We start from the raw sequence: 19,744 nt of genomic DNA, 5'->3' as shown, positions 1-19,744 counted from the left end.
TCCAGGGCCTCGCTGCGATGAAGCACTTCCTTTCACGCCGATCACCTGCCACCCTACCTAAAACCTCTTTCCTCATTACCTTAGCCAGCTTCATCCTGTCCCACAACTTCTTCACTTTTGAAGGCCAGACACACCAACAATTAAAGGGAACAGCCATGGGTACCAGGATGGCCCCCTCGTACACCAACCTATTCGTGGGTCACTTAAAGGAAGCCTTCTTGGTTACCCAGGCCTGCCAACCCAAAGTTTGGTACAGATTTATTGATGACATCTTCATGATCTGGACTCACAGTGAAGAAGAACTCCAGAATTTCCTCTCCAACCTCAACTCCTTTGGTTCCATCAGATTCACCTGGTCCTACTCCAAAACCCATGCCACTTTCCTTGATGCTGACCTCCATCTGTCCAATGGCCAGCTTCACACGTCCGTCCACATCAAACCCACCAACAAGCAACAGTACCTCCATTATGACAGCTGCCACCCATTCCACATCAAACGGTCCCTTACCTACAGCCTAGGTCTTCGTGGCAAACAAATCTGCTCCAGTCCGGAATCCCTGAACCATTACACCAACAACCTGAAAACAGCTTTCGCATCCCGCAACTACCCTCCCAACCTGGTGCAGAAGCAAATAACCAGAGCCACTTCCTCATCCCCTCAAACCCAGAACCTCCCACAGAAGAACCACAAAAGTGCCCCACTTGTGACAGGATACTTTCCGGGACTGGATCAGACTCTGAATGTGGCTCTCCAGCAGGGATACGACTTCCTCAAATCCTGCCTTGAAATGAGATCCATCCTTCATGAAATCCTCCCCACTCCACCAAGAGTGTCTTTCCGCCGTCCACCTAACCTTCGTAACCTCTTAGTTCATCCCTATGAAATCGCCAAACCACCTTCCCTACCCTCTGGCTCCTACCCTTGTAACCGCCCCCGATGTAAAACCTGTCCCATGCACCCTCCCACCACCACCTACTCCAGTCCTGTAACCTGGAAGGTGTAGACGATCAAAGGCAGAGCCACGTGTGAAAGCACCCACGTGATTTACCAACTGACCTGCCTACACTGTGAAGCTTTCTATGTGGGAATGATCAGCAACAAACTGCCCATTCGCATGAATGGACACAGGCAGACAGTGTTTGTTGGTAATGAGGATCACCCTGTGGCTAAACATGCCCTGGTGCACGGCCAGCACATCTTGGCACAGTGTTACACCGTCCGGGTTATCTGGATACTTCCCACTAATACCAACCTGTCAGAACTCCGGAGATGGGAACTTGCCCTTCAGTATATCCTCTCTTCTCGTTATCCGCCAGGCCTCAACCTCCGCTAATTTCAAGTTGCCGCCGCTCATACCTCACCTGTCTTTCAACAACATCTTTGCCACTGTACTTCTGCCTCGACTGACATCTCTGCCGAAACTCTTTGCTTTTACAAATGTCTGCTTGTGTCTGTGTATGTGCGGTTGGATATGGGTGTGTGTGCGAGTGTATACCTGTCCTTTTTTCCCCCTAAGGTAAGTCTTTCTGCTCCCGGGATTGGAATGACTCCTTACCCTCTCCCTTAAAACCCACATCCTTTCGTCTTTCCCTCTCTTTCCCTCTTTCCTGATGAAGCAACCATCGGTTGCAAAAGCTTGAATTTTGTGTGTGTGTGTGTGTTTGTTTGTGTGTCTATCAACATGCCAATGCTTTCATTTGGTAAGTTACATCATCTTTGTTTTTAGATATATTTTTCCTACGGTTTACTTAGGAGGTCTGGACCATGTGTTTGTAGCAGCATGGCAAACAAAGGTAATGATAAGAACAAAACTTATATTGGGCTCATATTTTCTTCCAATCATATTTTTCAAAAATGTATAATACACTGCAGTCTCTTTCCATAAGGGACAAAGATAAATAGAAAATTCATCCAGATAAATGTATTTGTAACATTCCATCCTCTTTCCATCTATGAGAGTCTTCTTTGTCAAAAAGTTTGAGTTTCATCCTCTTCTCTCTTCTTGCGCTTCATGTTATGGTCCGATTTACTTACACAAGACAGACCTGAAAATATGAGTAATAATTCATTAATATCAGTAAAATGTATTAGCTGACAACATATATTTTATTTCAAAGTACATGGGAACTGCCCTAGCTTCCAAAACTGCCGGTTTCTTCCTGAAGGAGAGAAGGAAGGGTTGAGGAAAGTTATAAGGAAGCAAAAGTCACTCTTAACGCAAGATGAGAGGGAACCATCTATTGTGAAGGTGAGGAGAGACAAAGCTTGATGAACATACAGCTATTTCAGTAGTGAAAAAGCTTTTCTCGTGGCAGCAGGACTGCCTGAAATGTTTTACGAGATTTGATTGGAAAGTTTTAAGAATGGATCCGCTACTGCTTACTGGCTTGGCAGGCAGGTTGGGAAGTGAGTCATTGCCTTGTCCTTGAACACCCTCTGACAGGAACTGCGTTTTCTGTATTCAGTTCATTGTGGCAGCTGGTTGAGTGGGGGTCTGTTAGGGTTTCTTGCCGGATTCTATCTGTGTGAAAACGGATATAAAAACGTAGAACCAGTTTGAGTGAAATTTTGTTTTGAAACCGGGAAATCAGTTTCTGAGACTTACAAACTATTAAAAACAGCTTTTGGAAATAATTGTATGTGCCAGTAAAATGTTTTTTTCTGGTTCAACAGATTTAAAAATGGCCGCAAATCATTTGAAGATGAACCACGGTCAGGCCATCCTTTCACCTCAAAAATGAATGAAAATGTTGTGAAAGTTCGCAACTTAGTGCGCTCTGATTGTAGACTTACAATTAGGGAGATGGCTGATGAACTTAATTTAAGTTTTTATGCAGTTAAGTCAATTTTAACTGAAGATCTGAACATGCGTTGAGTGTCCACAAAATTCCTTCCAAAAGTATTGCCAAGTGACCAGAGACAATACCGACTTGAAGTGTACTAAGAACTGAGTAATTGGACTAAAAATGACCCATATTTGTTAAATAGCATGTGCAAGACGCCGAGAAAATCACTGCTTCCCATTTTACAAAGAGTGTAACCACCAAACACGTAAATCAACTGCAGAATAACAAAAGGATCTAATTTTATATGTGAACTAGTTGTCTATGCCTTACAATCCTTTCCTGGAAATTTATTTACTTTACAGAGTCAACGGGGAACCTGTAACTACAATCCTTCCTTGGAAATTTATTTGCTATCTTAAATTTTCCTTTGCCTTTCCTTTTATACTTTTTATGAAAATGTTAATAAATACTATATACTGAGCATTATTTCAGTTTATTTGCAGTGTAATTAACATAAAAATAGAAAATAATAAAAAGTTTCCACATGAAAATTTGACCCCACAACCCTCAGATTACCATTCTATAATCTTTCCACTGCAGCATCTCGTGCCTCTCCTGACCCATGCCAAAAATGTTATTTTTTTGTAAATGCTTGGCCATCTGGCGCTCCCATTTCTGTTACTTTCATTTCTGGCCAGGTCCTACATATGTAATAAATCTGTAAGAAACTGATGATTAGTAGGCAAGATCCCCCTGTAAAGGCCGAGGTGACCGCATTCCAAAGTTTCCAGGTGCCCATCACATTCTATAGTCTCGTGAGCTGTCATATGCAAAAGAAATATACATCAACTACAAGCTTGTTAAATGAAATTCCCTAGGTCCCTTCTACAAATGACAGGGAGAGACAAATTACAAAATGAGCACACAAGGAGATACCTGCTTATGGAAGTGAGCATGGAGAAAGGGTCAGTGCAGTAAGTGGACTTCTTTTGTCATGTGAAACAGATGCAGCCTAACTGAATTCCCCACCAGTGCTTACCAAGATGAAGACCAGCTGGAGATCCAAGAAAGAGGGAACTGGACCAGACTGACAAAGACTCCGAAAGGAGAGGGAATGCTGTCATGAGAGGAACAAATCTATCAAGGCTGAAAGAGATAGAAGCAGATTGTTCAGAATCATCCTGCCCAGCTTGCTGGAAGAATTCCCTAATGATGATGATGATGATGATGATGATGGTGATGATGAAAAATGATGCCATAACTCATTAGTGAATGGAAATATTAAGAATACACTAGTTTTTCTTTCCATTTTCAAATCACTTATTCCAATAATCTCATATACTGTGAACATATTTGAACTAACACACTTGATTAATTCTAAAAAGAAACAACATATCAAACTGTTTTGTAAATAACTCAAAATTACCAGATGGTGTCTTGTATATTGTGATTATTGTTATTAATGTTACATCAAAATCAGCACATGTTTCAAAATGCTCATCACTGCAATATCTAAAGTATCAACTCTTTCTATCCCTTCTTACTGTATGCGACAACTCCTCCTTTCTCAGTACCTAACTGCAATAACTGCATTTTTAGTTATAACCAAACATATTAAGCATTTCTGTATCAGTGGTCAAATGATGTTTGAAAAATATACTACACCTACAAGATTTACCAGCTGCAGTTCATCTCCACAAATCAGAAGTTAAATGAGTTTTTTTAAAACTTCCAATATTTTGATGCAATAACCCTTAATCTTCTTTTTCTCCTCAGACATTTCAGACCAAAAATTTGTTATTATATTTATTTCTTTTCATAAACAAAGTAATGTGTGTAGTTGGACTTTCCCAGCCTTCCAAATGTAACAATTATTTTTGTTGCACTCTTGAATGTGTTAATTAAACTGTGTAGCTAAACAATAATATGATGGAAGAATAATATGACAGTCAACTCAAAGGAAACAGCTGAGGCACAAAACAAATCAAGTAAACATTAATGATTGGTATAATCTGGATGGTTGATTTGGGAGGGGGGAGGGGGCGGAACAAAGATATAATCTGGATTACAAAAAAACACAAATGTATGTATATGCTTAAGTGAAATTGTTTACTTAGTAGAAGGCAGTAATCATTCAATCTTACTGTCATTAATAAGCATATGGTGTTACTTTGTATTACAATTCAAACATTGGTTTGGAAGTTATGTAAATGCATATTATTTTACTACTCCGGTCCTGTCACAGCCTTATCCACCCCACCAGACATGGCCTCCTTGAAAGTAGCCATGTAATATTCTTGCTCTATTGCAATAACTGCACAGCTTTTTGCACTGAGTTGAAGTCACAGGGCCTCCTAATATTGTGTCGGATCTCCTTTTGCCCGGTCTAGTGCAGCAACTCGATGTGACATGGACTCAACAAGTTGTTGGAAGTCCCCTACAGAAATAGTGAGCCATGCTGCCTCTATAGCCGTGCGTAACTGCAAAAATGTTTCTGGTATAAGATTTTGTGCACAAACTGACCTCTTGGTTATGTCCGATGAAAGTTTGATGGGATTCATGTTGGGTGATCTGGGTGGCTAAATAATTCACCCAAAGAGTCCGCAATGTTCTTCAAACCAATAGTGAACAATTTCAGCCCAGTGACATAGCGCATTGTCATTATTGTTTGGGAGTATGAAGTCCATGAATGACTGCAAATGGTCTCCAAGTAGCTGAACATCAACATTTCCATTCAATGACTGGTTAAGTTTGATCATAGGTTGCAGTCCATTCCATGTAAACACAGCCCATACCATTATGGAGCCTCCACCAGTTTGCACAGTGCCTTGTTGGCAACTTGGGTCCATGGCTTCATGGTGCCTGCACCACACTCGAACCCTTCCATCTGCTCTCACTATCTGAAATCAAGACTAATCTGACACGATCACAGTTTTCCAGTCATGTAGGGTGCAGCACTGTGGATCTTGGAATATTGAATTCCCAAACAATTTCCAAAATGTGATGTCCCATGCCTCTAGCTCCAACTATCATTCCACATTCACCCAACTGTTGCCACATCTTCTACCCAATAGTTTCCCCTTCTTCTGTCCTATCACCCCTCCCAGTTCACATCACCTTAATTGTGCAGTGCTTCCCCTGCTCCAACACACATGCCCACATGCCTAGCCCAATCACCTGCCACCCCTCCCTCCTGCATTCCTAGTCAACAAACAGTCTGCCTCCCTCCAAACTACTCATCCTTAAGCCCTCTTCCTGCCTCCCATGTCACTCCCCTTCTACCCACCATTCCATAGTCCAACCCGGTGAAGAGCAGTCCTGATGTTACATGTCCAGAGAGCATAATGTAGGGGCATGTGTACTCTAGCACCAGAAAGGATTTACTTCAAAAGCTAACAAGTTTTCTTTCTTTTACGTGTTCCTGTTGGCAGCTCAATGCTGCTTCTGCTTTTGGTGAGTGGTCTCCTTTACTTCTAAAATATTATTTTATTAAGTGTTACTGTGGGGAGGGAAACTAGGATTATTCTCCTGTGTACTTAATCTCACTTACTGCGGAAGATGAAGGTGTAGAAATTGTGATGATCACTGTTGTGACTCGCTGATATTTCAAAGTGCCGCTGCGCAGATACATGCGTCCTCTATATGCGGCGCTGTCTGCCAGCCATGCAGCAGCCGCGCCACCTAAGCGGCCAAGCAGCCAGCGGCCAACAGACTTGGACTCAGTGCTCATTTGAATGTTACTGTGTTCACATGTCTTGCTTTGTCAACTTGCTCTGTGACTTACATGTGTTGTGTCGTTTTGAAATATATGTGTTCAACTTGACGTTATAACTATTGGCGATGAGGTAGTGGATTTTTCCTTTTCATCGTTGACCCACAGGTTTCCATGGCTACTTTATAGCAACTGTTGCAAGGTCTCATAAAAGAGCAAACACTTCTTACATCGGCGATTCGCGATTTTGTCACGGCATCCAATGCGGGCTGTTTATCGTCGCTGTCTACACCTCCATTTCCTCATTATGACGAGACGGCGGAAGACTGGTCTGATTACGAAAAACATCTTTGACAGCACTTCTTGGCATTTCATGTCACGGATGAACAAATGTGTAAGTCTCTGTTCCTTTCATGGATTTCATCTCAAATGTATCAATTGTTGTCGCAATTGCCTCCTTTGAAAGATCCTGCATCTTTGTCCTTTGCTGAAATGTGCTCACTTCTGTCTGTATATTTTCATAAGGAAATGCATGTGGTAGCCTCTTGTGTTGCCTTTTATCATTGTCAAAAACAACCGAGTCAATCCTATCGCGCTTGGGCTGCCGAGCTTCAATTTGTTACTGACGTTCACAAAGAATCCTATGCAGATTCCATGGTACGGGATGCTACTATCCGGTCGACGCCCGACAAAGAAGTAAGGCAACGTGCCCTTCAGTTGGCAAATCCAACTCTAGATGAAGTCCTATCCATTGCGAGGTCTTTTGAAATTTCTCGCGCCGCTGGAGCGCAAATACAGGCGTGGGGTGATGTCGGGGACATACAACCTCTGTGCGCGGTTGACAACGCGTGTGGCATGTCCCCTCCGGCCGAAGTGGCTGCAGTATGCTCCCAAATGCAGCCTCGGCCTAACTGTATACAATCCTCTAAGAAACTGCAGCAAAACCCCCGGCAACTTCTTTCATGTCCGCGGTGTTTTACGGAACATTCACACGAGGATTGTCCCCAATGTTGGGCCGTGTGTCACAATTGCAAAAAGAGGGGTCATGTGTCTTCCGTTTGCAAATCTGACCGCATACATGATGTTCATGACCATGACACTGATTCTTGCTTCTGTGTTGTCTGTCAGTTGCACTTCTTCCCTTTCAGGGAAGTTATTCCTCACAGTCTAAATCCTTGGTCGGAATGTTTGCATGCAGGTGGATACTGGTTCTGCTGCCACTATCATTAATTCTCAGACGTATCTTCAGTTGGGTTCTCCACTCCTATCACCTGTCACCCTGCAATTACGGACATACAATAAACAGAAGATTTCTCTCTTGGGACAATTTAATGCCGAGGTATCTTACAAATCCGTCGTTCACACTGTTCCCATATTTGTGGTCGACCAGAGTAACGCAGAAAATCTTTTTGGTTTCAATGCCTTTCGCATTTTTGGGTTCTCCATAGATGACTCTGTCAATATTGTCTCTGATGCTATTCCTTATGCTCAATTGGATCCCTTGTCGACAACATTTTCGTCCCTTTTTTCTCCTGGGTTAGGCCATGCAAATGACTTTGAAGCTCATATCATGCTCAAACCCACTGCTCGGTCTAAGTTTTTTCGGGCTCGGCCCATTTCTGTGGCCCTTCGTGATTGGGTAAAATGGGAGCTGGATCGTCTCACTGCTTCAGGGGTCTTGCTTCCTGTCACTTCCAGTGAGTGGTCCTCTCCTGTCATCATCATTGCTAAGCCCAATGGTGATATTCGTCACTGTGGCGATTTTAAAGCCACTGTAAATGCGCAATGCCTCATCGACACTTACCCTATGCCCCGACCTGAAGAATTGTTCACTAAACTTGCGGGTGGCCAGTATTTTTCTAAAATTGACCTGTCAGAAGCTTATCATCAACTTCCTATTGACACTGCTTCCCAGCAGTTTCTGGTCCTTAACATGCCTTTCGGCCTCTATCAATACCAACGATTGCCATTCGGGGTTGCCAGCACCCCTGCTCTCTTTCAGTGATTCTTGGAACAATTATTGCTCCCTGTCCCTGGGTGTATCAATTACATGGATGACATTGTTGTCACCGGCTCCACCAATAAAGAACATCTTCAGAACCTCCGCACACTTTTTCGTGTCTTACAGATTGCCGGTCTTAAGTGTCTATCTATCTATATCCTAATCCCGCTCCAGCTACTGCCGGGTCTGGGTGCTGATGAGTCCTCTCCATTTGGCTCGGTCCTCCCACCACTTTTCTTCCTCCACTTGCTGCCAGGTCACACCTCTCCTTTCTACAGATATTCTCACTCCCATTTTCCACTGTGTTCTTGGGTGCCCTCTAGGTCTTTTCCCATCCATCTTTAGTTCTTCCATAATTTTGGGGAGTCTCTGCCCATGCATCCTCTTAACATGCCCATACCATCTTAATCTCTTTCTTTCAATTTCTTCTCCCTTATTTTCTTGTTTAAGGTCCTTTCTAATCTCTACATTCCTTACTCTGTCCATTCTTGTTTTTCCCTTGACTGCTCTGAGAAATTTCATTTCCCTTGCTTAGAGTCTGCTCCAGTCCCTTTCTGTCATTGTCCATGTTTCTCCACCATAGATGACAATAGGGATGTAATAATTCTTATACATAAGGAGTTTTGCTCTTTCTGGAACTTCATTATTCCAAATCAGGTGTTTTATTGTTTGGTAGTAATTGCCTCCCTTCTGTAATCTCCTATTAATTTCATTAGTTATTCTTCCATCCCTAGATATTTCACTCCCTAAATAAGTGAAACTTTCTACCACTTTGAGGGGTTCTCCATTCAAGGTAACATTTCCGTTGATCCCTTTCTCTCTTCCAAATACCATTACTTCACTCTTATCTTTATTTATTTTTAATCCATACCTTTTCATTATTTCCTTCCACGCATCAAGCTGTAACTGTACATCTACCTCTTTATTACCCCATATTACCATATCATCTGCAAACATCATCTTTTTGTCTTTTTCTTTTACTATATCTTTAACTGCCCTATTCATTCCCTCCATCACAACATTAAAAAGTGCAGGAGATAGAATACTTCCTTGCTTAAGTCCTTGTCTTATTTCGAGTTCCCCAATGGTGTCCTCTGTACATTGTCTTTATAACATTAATGTATCCATCTTCTATATCTATCTTCTTCATTTCTTCCCAGAGTCTTTCCCTGTCAACTGAGCCATATGCCTTTTCTATGTCTATAAAAACCATTATCACCCGTTTGTTATACTCCCAACTTTTTTCTATCAGTTGACGGATAGAAAATATCAGTCGTTCTTCTTCCTTTCCTAAACCCATGCTGTTATTCACTCAGCTCCTTTTCTATCTTTTCACTTATTCGATTTAGTAAAATTCTTTCAAAAATCTTGGCTGTATGACTCATAATGGTTATTCCTCTGTAGTTTTTACAAAGTCTTTTATTGCCTTTCTTGAAGATGGGAATAATGTCTCTTGTTCTCCAGTCGTCAGGTATTGTACTATTTCTCCCCACTCTTGATAGTACTCTATACAGCCACTGCAATCCCACTGGACCTGCTGCTCTTATCATGTCCACTGATACTTCATCAGGTCCTGGGGCTTTCCCCCCATTATCTTCTTCACAGCTTTTTCCATTTCTTCCCGTGTAATTTGCCCTAATTCCGCTTCCCAACTTCTCTCAATTTCTCCATTATTTGTTGTTACCTCATGTACCTGCCCCTCAGCGTTTAACAGCTTCTTAAAATGTTCTTTCCAGAGATCTTTTATATTCCCTGGATCTTCAATAATGGTACCGCCCTCTGTTTCCATCTTTACTGGTACTTCAGAAGCCTTCCTTTTATTTTTCATCATTTTATTGAACATTAACTTATTGCTCTTCACATCTTCTTCAAGTTTTTTTGTGAACTCTTCCCATGCCGTTTTCTTTGCTGTTTCCACTATTTCTTTGCACTTCTTCTTTTCCTCTACATATCTTTTATGGTCTTTGTCATTTTTAGTTTTCCACCACTTTCTCCATGCTCCATTTTTTCTTCTAACTGCTTGGATTGTGGTATCATCCCACCAACTTGTCTGTCTTATTTTTTCCTTTCCAGATGTTCTGCCACATACTTTTTGTGCTGCTTCGACTAAAGTGTCTTTGAATAAACTCCATTCTTTTTCTACATCGCAAAAAACTTTTGGAATTTTCTGTGTGATTAATTCTCTGTACTTCTCAGCACATTCACTCTCCTTCAGTTTCCAACCCCGTATCCTCATCACTTTCTTCTGTTTTCTATTTTTCACATACTGATTCATTTTCCATTGTCCCACCAGTAATCTATGGTCTCCTTCTGCACTCACACTTGGAATTACCTTCACATTTGTTACTTTCTCTCCCCATTCCCTATCTACTAGAATATAATCAATTACACTCTTGGTTCTCCCACCCCAACTGTATCTGGTGATAATATGACTTTCTCCCTTCATAAACCAGCTGTTTGCTATTTTCATTCCATTCCTCTGGCACAAATCCAGGAGTCTTTCCCCTTCTTCATTTCTGCCTCCATACCCAAAAATTCCAATACTTGCACAAATCCCTTTCTGTCTTTGCCTACCTGTGCATTAAAATCTCCCATCACTATATTAGCACTCTCTATATGGTTTTCTAACACATTTTCAAAGTCCATCTTCTCTTCTTCGCTACATCCCACTGGTGGTGCATAAATCTGGATTACTTTTAGTGTTTCTTTTTGGAATCTCACGTTTAAGATTATGATCCTGTCTGATATATATCTCACATTTTCAATACAGCTTTGTACATTCTTATTCATCATCACTGCCACACCATTTCTTCCAGACCTGTTATTCCCACTCCAGTACAGTTTTCCTCCTCCTCTCAAATTCTTCTCACCTTTTCCCTTCCACTTTGTTTCGCTTAATCCCAATATATCTAACTTCCTCTCTGTTAGTACATTTGTCATTTCTTCCATTTTTCCATTGAGGGTTAATATATTAAGGGTGCCAATATTTAGGTTATTTTTTAGTCCAGTTGGTTTCATCTTCTCGTACTGAGGAATATCATCAGGTCTCCCATCATTTGCACCAGTACTTGCAGAAGCAGTGGGGTCAAACCCTGAGTGGTTCGTTCCGAGGCTCGCCTGTGTTTTGAAAGCAATATACGAAGACTTTCCTACTGGCTTGCTAGGCCTAACGCAAGAAAGGATTTTCTGTTGGGGTTGTCTCCCTTAGCCTTTGGAGTTTCTCCTCCACCACAAGGCAGTGGTTCCCTTCTCATTTAATCCCCAGAAAGGAGGGTTGCCTTATCTGCCAGCTACGCCGTCCGAAGTCTTCCTTCTCCGTCGTCGCTGCCATTAAGGTCTTCACCCATAACCCTGGGCATGGGTTCCGTGTTATACCCCACAGGATTGGGTCCCTGCCTGAACTCAGCCATTCTAGCACACCGGCCTACTGAAGTGTAGGATGCCCACCCCCGCGATGTGGACGCGCCAGACAGGAATTACCCCAGTGGAGGAATAGGGGAAGGGCACCCTACCTCCCTGGAGCCGGGTCAATGATAGTGTATGGTGCCACAATCATTGGTCTTAAGTGTAATCTTGAGAAATCCCAGTTTTTTCAGGCATCTATCATGTACTTGGGGTTCCAACTCTCTTGGGATGGTATTCGTTCGCTTCAGCAAACTATCGCTGCGATTGATGCCCTTCCTACATCTGTTAAGGAACTGCAGGCCTCCTTGGGGAAAATAGCATACTATCACAGGTTTTTACCATCTGCTGCTTCGGTGGCTCAGCTGTTGCATCGCCTGTTGCATAAAAACGTACCTTTTCACTGGTCCACATTATGCAATGCGGCTTTCCAGAAATTGAAGACTATGCTGAAACAGGCCCCATGCCTGGCTACTTATCGACCTGGCCAACATCTCGCTCTTGCCACGGACGCCTCTCAATACGGGGTTGGTGCAGTCCTTGCGCACCATTTTTCTGACGGTTCTGAACAACCCATTGCTTATGCCTCCAAAACGCTCACCGATGCCCAACGAAAATATTCTCAAATTGAAAAAGAAGCTTTGGCCATTATTTATGCTCTTCATAAGTTTGGTGTTTTTCTTTATGGATCCAAATTTCATCTTGTTATGGACCAAAAACCACTTGTTTCCTTGTTTCATCCGTCAACGTTGCTTCCCGACAAGGCTGCACACCGCCTCCAGCGTTGGGCTCTTTACTTGTCTCGTTTCAATTATGAGATTCATTTCCTGCTGACAGCTCAACATGCGAATGCTGATGCACTGTCTCGCCTTCCCATGGGTCCTGATCTGGTAGTCGATAGGGACGAACTTCTGTGTTTCCACCTGGATGTTGCTGAGCAGCGGGTTGTGGACGAGTTCCCCATTAGCGGGGACCGGCTGGCAGCTGCTACGGGTTCTGACCCTACCCTCTCCCAGGTTTTACGCTGTAGTCTCTGGCCCGATCGTCAGTCCACTAAGACTTCTGATCCGTTGCGGAACTACTACGCTTGACGTTATAACACTAGTCAGATGGCATTGTTTGTGATGTGAAGGGAGTTATGAAAATTGCTTCAGAGAAGCTGAAGGCATCATTCCATACTAAAGTTACTGTCCATGTTGCAAAGTTGTGTTTGGAATGAAAACTATGTTCTTCCGTATAGAATGATATATTTATGAAGCACTAGTTGTAAATATTAAGAATGTCACTCCTCTGGTTTGCATTTATTAATATCTGTTTATTCGTAAATAATTTTTAATCAATATTCTCTGTTGCTCTTAGTAATTCAAATTTTCTTCATAATTCAATTGCTCTGTTATTGCTCTTTTGATTTTGTTTATCCATATGTAGATTTACCAGTGTAAGTACTTCTGTTCTCATTTTGACCCGTTATCATCGGGGACACTTCCGTCCATACAGGAAGCCTCCTCCTCGAGACTTTATGGCCAGTCAAACAACACTTATGGACGTTAGCAGTCTACAGGCCACCTCCATCAAGACCAGTGCAAAAAATTCGAAGGGGGGAAAGTGTTGTGACTCACCGATATTTCAAAGTGCTGCAGCGCAGTTATGCGCGTCCTCTATATGCGGCGCTGTCTGCCAGCCATGCAGCAGCCGCGCCACCTAAGCGGCCAAGCAGCCAGCGGCCGCCAGACTTGGACTCAGTGCTCATTTGAATGTTACTGTGTTCACATGTCTTGCTTTGTCAATTTGCTCTGTGACTTACATGTGTTGTGTCGTTTTGAAATATGTGTGTTCAACTTGACGTTATAACAATCACATTTTCCTTCTCTCACTCTCTGTCCCTACTCCTCTTCACTCTCCTTGGTTTTATATCTTCCCCTCTCATATTCCCCAAGAGTATGTATGTACAGGGGGGAAAGGGAGGGTTGGCACTTATGGGTTCAGGATTCTATCTCAATTCTATCACTGGCACACATCAGAAGGCACACAGCAATACATATATGTGTGGTCTTGAAAAAGTAATAATCCTAATATTAAACCTTTAGTGATGCAAAGAAATAATGAAAATCTTTAATCAGAATGTTATTGGAAAATCAGTATACTCATGGATTGTGGATCAGATGTTACTTAAAACAACTAGACCAAAAAGTATTTGTGTGTGAATTACATTTAGACATACATGTAATTAGTTACCAACTGACCTGTCCACGGTTTATAATTGCACAATCGAAGAGCAGTTATTAAATCCAGTGACTCCCCCGGTGGGATGCCATATCCTCGACTCAGCCCGTGAGGATTGGACGGTGTGACACAGTCATCACTTGCTTCCTTGCGAAGTACTCTGTCAACTTCGACTGATGAGAAGAATGCAACAGACAGGGGAAGGTCATACATGCCCACACGGCTGCTGCAGAAAGCACGCGCCATTAGGTTGGAAATGTGCATTGCTGTTGCAGCACGGTATTTGTCTTTTTCAGGGACAAGGTAACGCACCTGGAAAAAAAAGAGGTTACTCACACAACAAGATTATTTATCCTGTTAAATGTACGTCTCCTAGGTGCATGTGTGAATATATTCCTCCACAACATAAATCAGAAAAAAAATTCTGCAATTGACAGGAGATCAAACCTGACATCTCTGGACTTTTAATTTCACATTAACCCACTGAAAATCTACTGTAAGGATACATTCTATGAGTAATGTAAAAGATAATCATTAAATCACCATTAAAATACATGAATATAATCTGCAATTCCATAAAAAAGAAAGGTTGGGCCTCAATTTTGTGCTTAGTTTTATTTATGTAATTGATTTTCTAATTTATTTCAACTATTCCTAATTAGTATCTTTAGTTACAGGGTGAAATCAGTAATTGTTTCATAACTTAAATTCTACTGTTGATGTATAAACAAATATAAATTCTGTACTAATTATAAACATTTGGATGAATAACTCATAGTATTCTTAAAGGATCTATTTGGATATATTCAAAAACATGTTAGCAAAGCCAGCTCTTAATTAATTCCAAAGTAATTAATGGTTTTGCCAAAAGTATTGTTTGTGTAACTAAATTTGTTAATTTCATGATTTAAACAAATAATTCGGCCTAAGCCTTGTAGTAGAAGAAACTGTTAAAAGGAAGGAATTTTTAGATGTATTCAGTTAATTTAATGAGTTAAGTTTTAACTGTAATTCTGTAAATTAAACATCGAACAATGTGTAATTTCAGCACCTATTATTATGAGGATGTGGACCTGATTTTTGGTCCCAAGACAGTCAGTCCACGGCCAAGTTTCAGACAAGAAACCTGTGTTGGTTAGAACAACAACAATGCTTCAACTTAACCCTGGAATAAGTGTTACACAATTAGGCTGTATGTTAAAACAATGACAGTGTCTGCTCCATATGTACCTTTCTTTTCTTCAAGAACTGTGAACTTTGTGGTTAGGTTTTTACTGCTCGTAGATGTTCAACAGTAAACTATTGTAACAGTATGTGGATGTTCACCCGCAAACTATTATTGAGGCTTATAGAAAGTTAAAAAAATTGTGCACTGGCCATATTACTGTGTATATTGGGGGGTTGTGAACAGTGAAAGTAAAAGACTGTGAAACACAACTGTGCATCTGTTGGCTACATCATTTACAGTACACAGTGGTTGCATGTACAACGCCAATTTTTTCAGCCAGTATGTCAACACCGAGGACAACAAGCAAAGAATAAAAGAATGCGAACTGCTACAGGTGGCAGTGAACCTGGTCCCTACTGCCCACTACTAGGTGTTCCAGCTTTCATGGTGGATGGTATGCAGTAGGGGTTTTAAAAAAATCTCATTGCATTTTTATAAAATTTTGACATGAATTTTTTGGTAAGTAATTATTATATGTTTTAACTTGCTATACTTCTGTTTTATAGCTTTTATAAAGTTACTTTCCTGTTTTATAAACCAACATCGCTGTGGAACTGGTGGGTGGTTAGAGAATTTTACAACTAACAGAGATACAAAAGTGGGCAGTAGGTAAAAAACGTTGACTACCCCTGCATTAAATGGTCAGCATGTTCCCACTGTTGGCATATTTTTTCACTTGACACCACATTACATCTGCACATCAATTCAATCATTCCACAACACAGAAAGACATTGTGATTATATTGTTTTATACCAAAAGGGCCTCAGTCACAATAATACTCACTGGGACCAAACTGATGTAATATGATGAAATGTCTGCAGCCCTATGCTCACAAAGCAGAGAAATCAATACACACATTTTGCACTTCCACGAATAACAGGCCTCAGTCTGTTAGTTACGCCATTCCTGTGTATATCAGCATCAAAAATAAAGACAGGTGCCTCACATTTGTACTTGCTCCTCCTCCACTGTTTTTTCTGTCGTGGACAACAAGTGAACAATTATTGTTGTTCATCACGTATCACGGCAGACTGTTCAGAGTCTTTACACCACGCACCAAAGTACGCAATTTTAGAGTGACTTGCCGTGTAGCCGGAAAGAGAGCAGCCTTTTGTGTTCTCATATAAGAATAACTGTTTAAGCCACTGGGGCAGTGTGAGCTGGCTATCATGATTATGATCAGTTATGCACACTCCCAATGAATATAAAGAAACATTATTAAATTTTATTCAACCTTTTTCATACTCCATATTCAGACTTGTATTGATACGACAATTATACCGTAAAAGTCTTAGTTCATTATCTCCAACACAAGTTTAGCTGAAAACTTAAGCTTTTCACTTATTCATTTATAATATCAATTGAAACTACAACTACAATGATCATTTCATATACATTGTTTTTCTAGGACTTTCTTGCTTTATTATAATAGCCTGATGACATAAGAATAATTACTTTCAAAATTGTTATTTATTTATGTTTTGTTGTGTGAATGTTGTTGAGAGACAGAGAGAGAGAGAGTGTATGGAGGACATACATAGTGTGTGGAAGTTTTATTTTACTACAAACTATGTGAAAAAGTATGTGTGGGAAAGTCCTTGTGCAGAGTGTGCAAGCTTTTGTATTAAAGCATCCAGAACAAATGCTAAGTGTTAAATCAGGTAGAATTTCATTTCTGCATATAGTTCATATTTTGTTTTATTTAAATTAAAGTTGGTTTCATAAATTCAAACTTTCTTTTACAAATTGCCCTTTGTAATGCTTCTGGTTGATTTAGGAATTACCGTGAGTACTTAGGGGCAGATGCTGTTCTGGATGGTTGCCTAACTCATCAGCCTGTAGGGATCAAGCAGTTCGTGCACTTCAAGTAGTTGTTTGTACTACAGTTCTGTGTCTCTAGGAGTCACTCAGGAACAGTCTTACTGTGCAGATCAATGTGGAATCATGTCACACAGTGTCTTATTAATTTGAGGAAAATCCTATATTTATCAGTTTTTTATTGTGAGTGTAAAATTACTACAGCTCTGAACATTTTAGTGAAGATCTGAGAATTTGGAATAACTTAAGTTTGGAAATTATTTGCATTGAACTTTCTTCTCATACCTAAAACTCTGTGTGGCATGTTTATGAACAGCTTGAGACATTATGGTGAGCAATTCTTTCTTTGAAGCCCACTGAACGGGTTGATGTAGTAATTCGCGAATATCTGTGGGTCAGTGACTGTACAGGATGTGAAAATTATTTGGGTTGGACTGATAAATTTCTCTTAAAAGACATCACAGTCGCCGTTGACTGTATGAAATATTTATTATTACAATTGCAATTTTGGCCTTATGGCCATTTTCAAGTAACACTGCAAAAGTTACCTAAACACAAAAAAACACAAAAATGAAGCACAGGGTTGTATACATAATTAAACAAACATTTCATTAAGATAGCAGTGTAATTATAAATATTGGTGAGAAATGTACATAACTTACATTCTGTCAGAATATAAGACTATCTGACATGAGTACATGTTGTCATCAAAATGCAGCCTTTTGACTGTGAGAGTCCCACAAGATCCGATGAGTACGACACTTATTACATCGTAAAATGTTGTTAAATATGTGCTGTATTGTCAATGTTACCATCTTACCATCGTTCAAATAATCTATCACAAATAAAAGCTCAGGTGCACTGACAACATGTGGAGCTAAGTCTGTTGGTGTGAAAATACATTTACTAAAGGTACTGCCTGTGCACGTAGCGAAGATAGTGCACACCAAGGATACAACTTACAAGCTTTATATCATAAAGTCTTTTCATCTGTCAACATCATACAGCTTTCTAATTATTGCTATGATTGTAAGGGGCAGTAGAACAGGATGGGAATATTTATTTATAACATAATAGGGGATAATACATGTGTTATCTGTTAAAAAGCTCTCACAATGACTTAAGCGGTCCTAAATGAGATGAAGACAGAGCTCTGATATATAATACTCTGTGTGCGTATACATTTTACAAATAAGAATGGCGTAAAACACTTGCCAGCAATCCAATTCACTGTGCAGCACCACAAATTGGGACAAAACATTAAAATGCCTCCGCACAAATACAGGATGCATCCTTCAACGAGGCTCTATTGTAGCAAACAAAACTAAGTAAGTACTTGTACTATTCCATTGAAATTGCTTAAAATGTTTTCGATAAGTGTCATAAAATAACTGTACAGTATGAATCACTGTTGAAGTGGATTGATACAATAAATCACATTCTTCGGATACAATGAAATGTCAAGGCTACATTTCATTTAAAAAAATATACAAAAATAAAATACATTGGAGTATGCTTTTTCCCCTTTGTTATAGTCCATAAACTTTTCTTTACAGTAAAAACACCGGGATTACTCATAAAATTTGTTACTTACGATTTGAGACTAAACTGGTCAGATACATCACATAAAATTGGTGATCCTAAAATACATAAAATAAGAGAATTGATACATTGCAAGTGGTGGTGGATATGAAACTTCACAGTAACTAATATAATTTTGAAGTATCCACGTATTTTTTATAAAACCTCATTTACATGCTCATCTGTACAAAATGTCAGGGTGGTAAACTCCCATCAGATGTCAAAGGTATTGCGCCCATAAGCTATTTTAAAATCTGTCATTTGTACATAAAACGGACTGGAAGTTATCTAAAAATATTTTATTTTTTAAACCATTTGATCATTAAGCAGATCACTAGGATGAATTTTAATATGTTGTTGTTGTTGTTGTGGTCTTCAGTCCTGAGACTGGTTTGATGCAGCTCTCCATGCTACTCTATCCTGTGCAAGCTTCTTCATCTCCCAGTACCTACTGCAACCTACATCCTTCTGAATCTGCTTAGTGTGTTCATCTCTTGGTGTCCCCCAACGATTTTTACCCTCCACGCTGCCCTCCAATACTACACTCCTGGAAATGGAAAAAAGAACACATTGACACCGGTGTGTCAGACCCACCATACTTGCTCCGGACACTGCGAGAGGGCTGTACAAGCAATGATCACACGCACGACACAGCGGACACACCAGGAACCGCGGTGTTGGCCGTCGAATGGCGCTAGCTGCGCAGCATTTGTGCACCGCCGCCGTCAGTGTCAGCCAGTTTGCCGTGGCATACGGAGCTCCATCGCAGTCTTTAACACTGGTAGCATGCCGCGACAGCGTGGACGTGAACCGTATGTGCAGTTGACGGACTTTGAGCGAGGGCGTATAGTGGGCATGCGGGAGGCCGGGTGGACGTACCGCCGAATTGCTCAACACGTGGGGCGTGAGGTCTCCACAGTACATCGATGCTGTCGCCAGTGGTCGGCGGAAGATGCACGTGCCCGTCGACCTGGGACCGAACCGCAGCGA

The 19,744-nt window shown here is 40.9% G+C and overlaps 1 protein-coding gene across 3 annotated transcripts in view; it reads right to left on the bottom strand.

Moving 5' to 3' along the window:
- Positions 1–1,826: 1,826 nt before the first annotated feature.
- The window catches only part of LOC126175086 (DNA polymerase subunit gamma-1, mitochondrial), a 150,172-nt gene continuing 132,254 nt past the window's right edge, over positions 1,827–19,744 (bottom strand). For all 3 annotated transcript variants that reach the window (XM_049921626.1, XM_049921628.1, XM_049921627.1), the window contains 2 exons: positions 14,147–14,438; positions 1,827–2,046 (listed from right to left, as the gene is read on the bottom strand). In XM_049921626.1, the coding sequence (XP_049777583.1) occupies positions 1,970–2,046; positions 14,147–14,438 (369 nt within the window). In that variant the 3' untranslated portion in view covers positions 1,827–1,969. The remainder of the gene's footprint in view (positions 2,047–14,146; positions 14,439–19,744) is intronic.

The sequence above is a fragment of the Schistocerca cancellata genome, chromosome 3 (genome assembly GCF_023864275.1).
Source record: "Schistocerca cancellata isolate TAMUIC-IGC-003103 chromosome 3, iqSchCanc2.1, whole genome shotgun sequence".
Taxonomy (NCBI): domain Eukaryota; kingdom Metazoa; phylum Arthropoda; class Insecta; order Orthoptera; family Acrididae; genus Schistocerca; species Schistocerca cancellata.
Note: the sequence above shows the minus strand (reverse complement) of the source record. Positions and strands in the feature narration are given on the sequence as shown.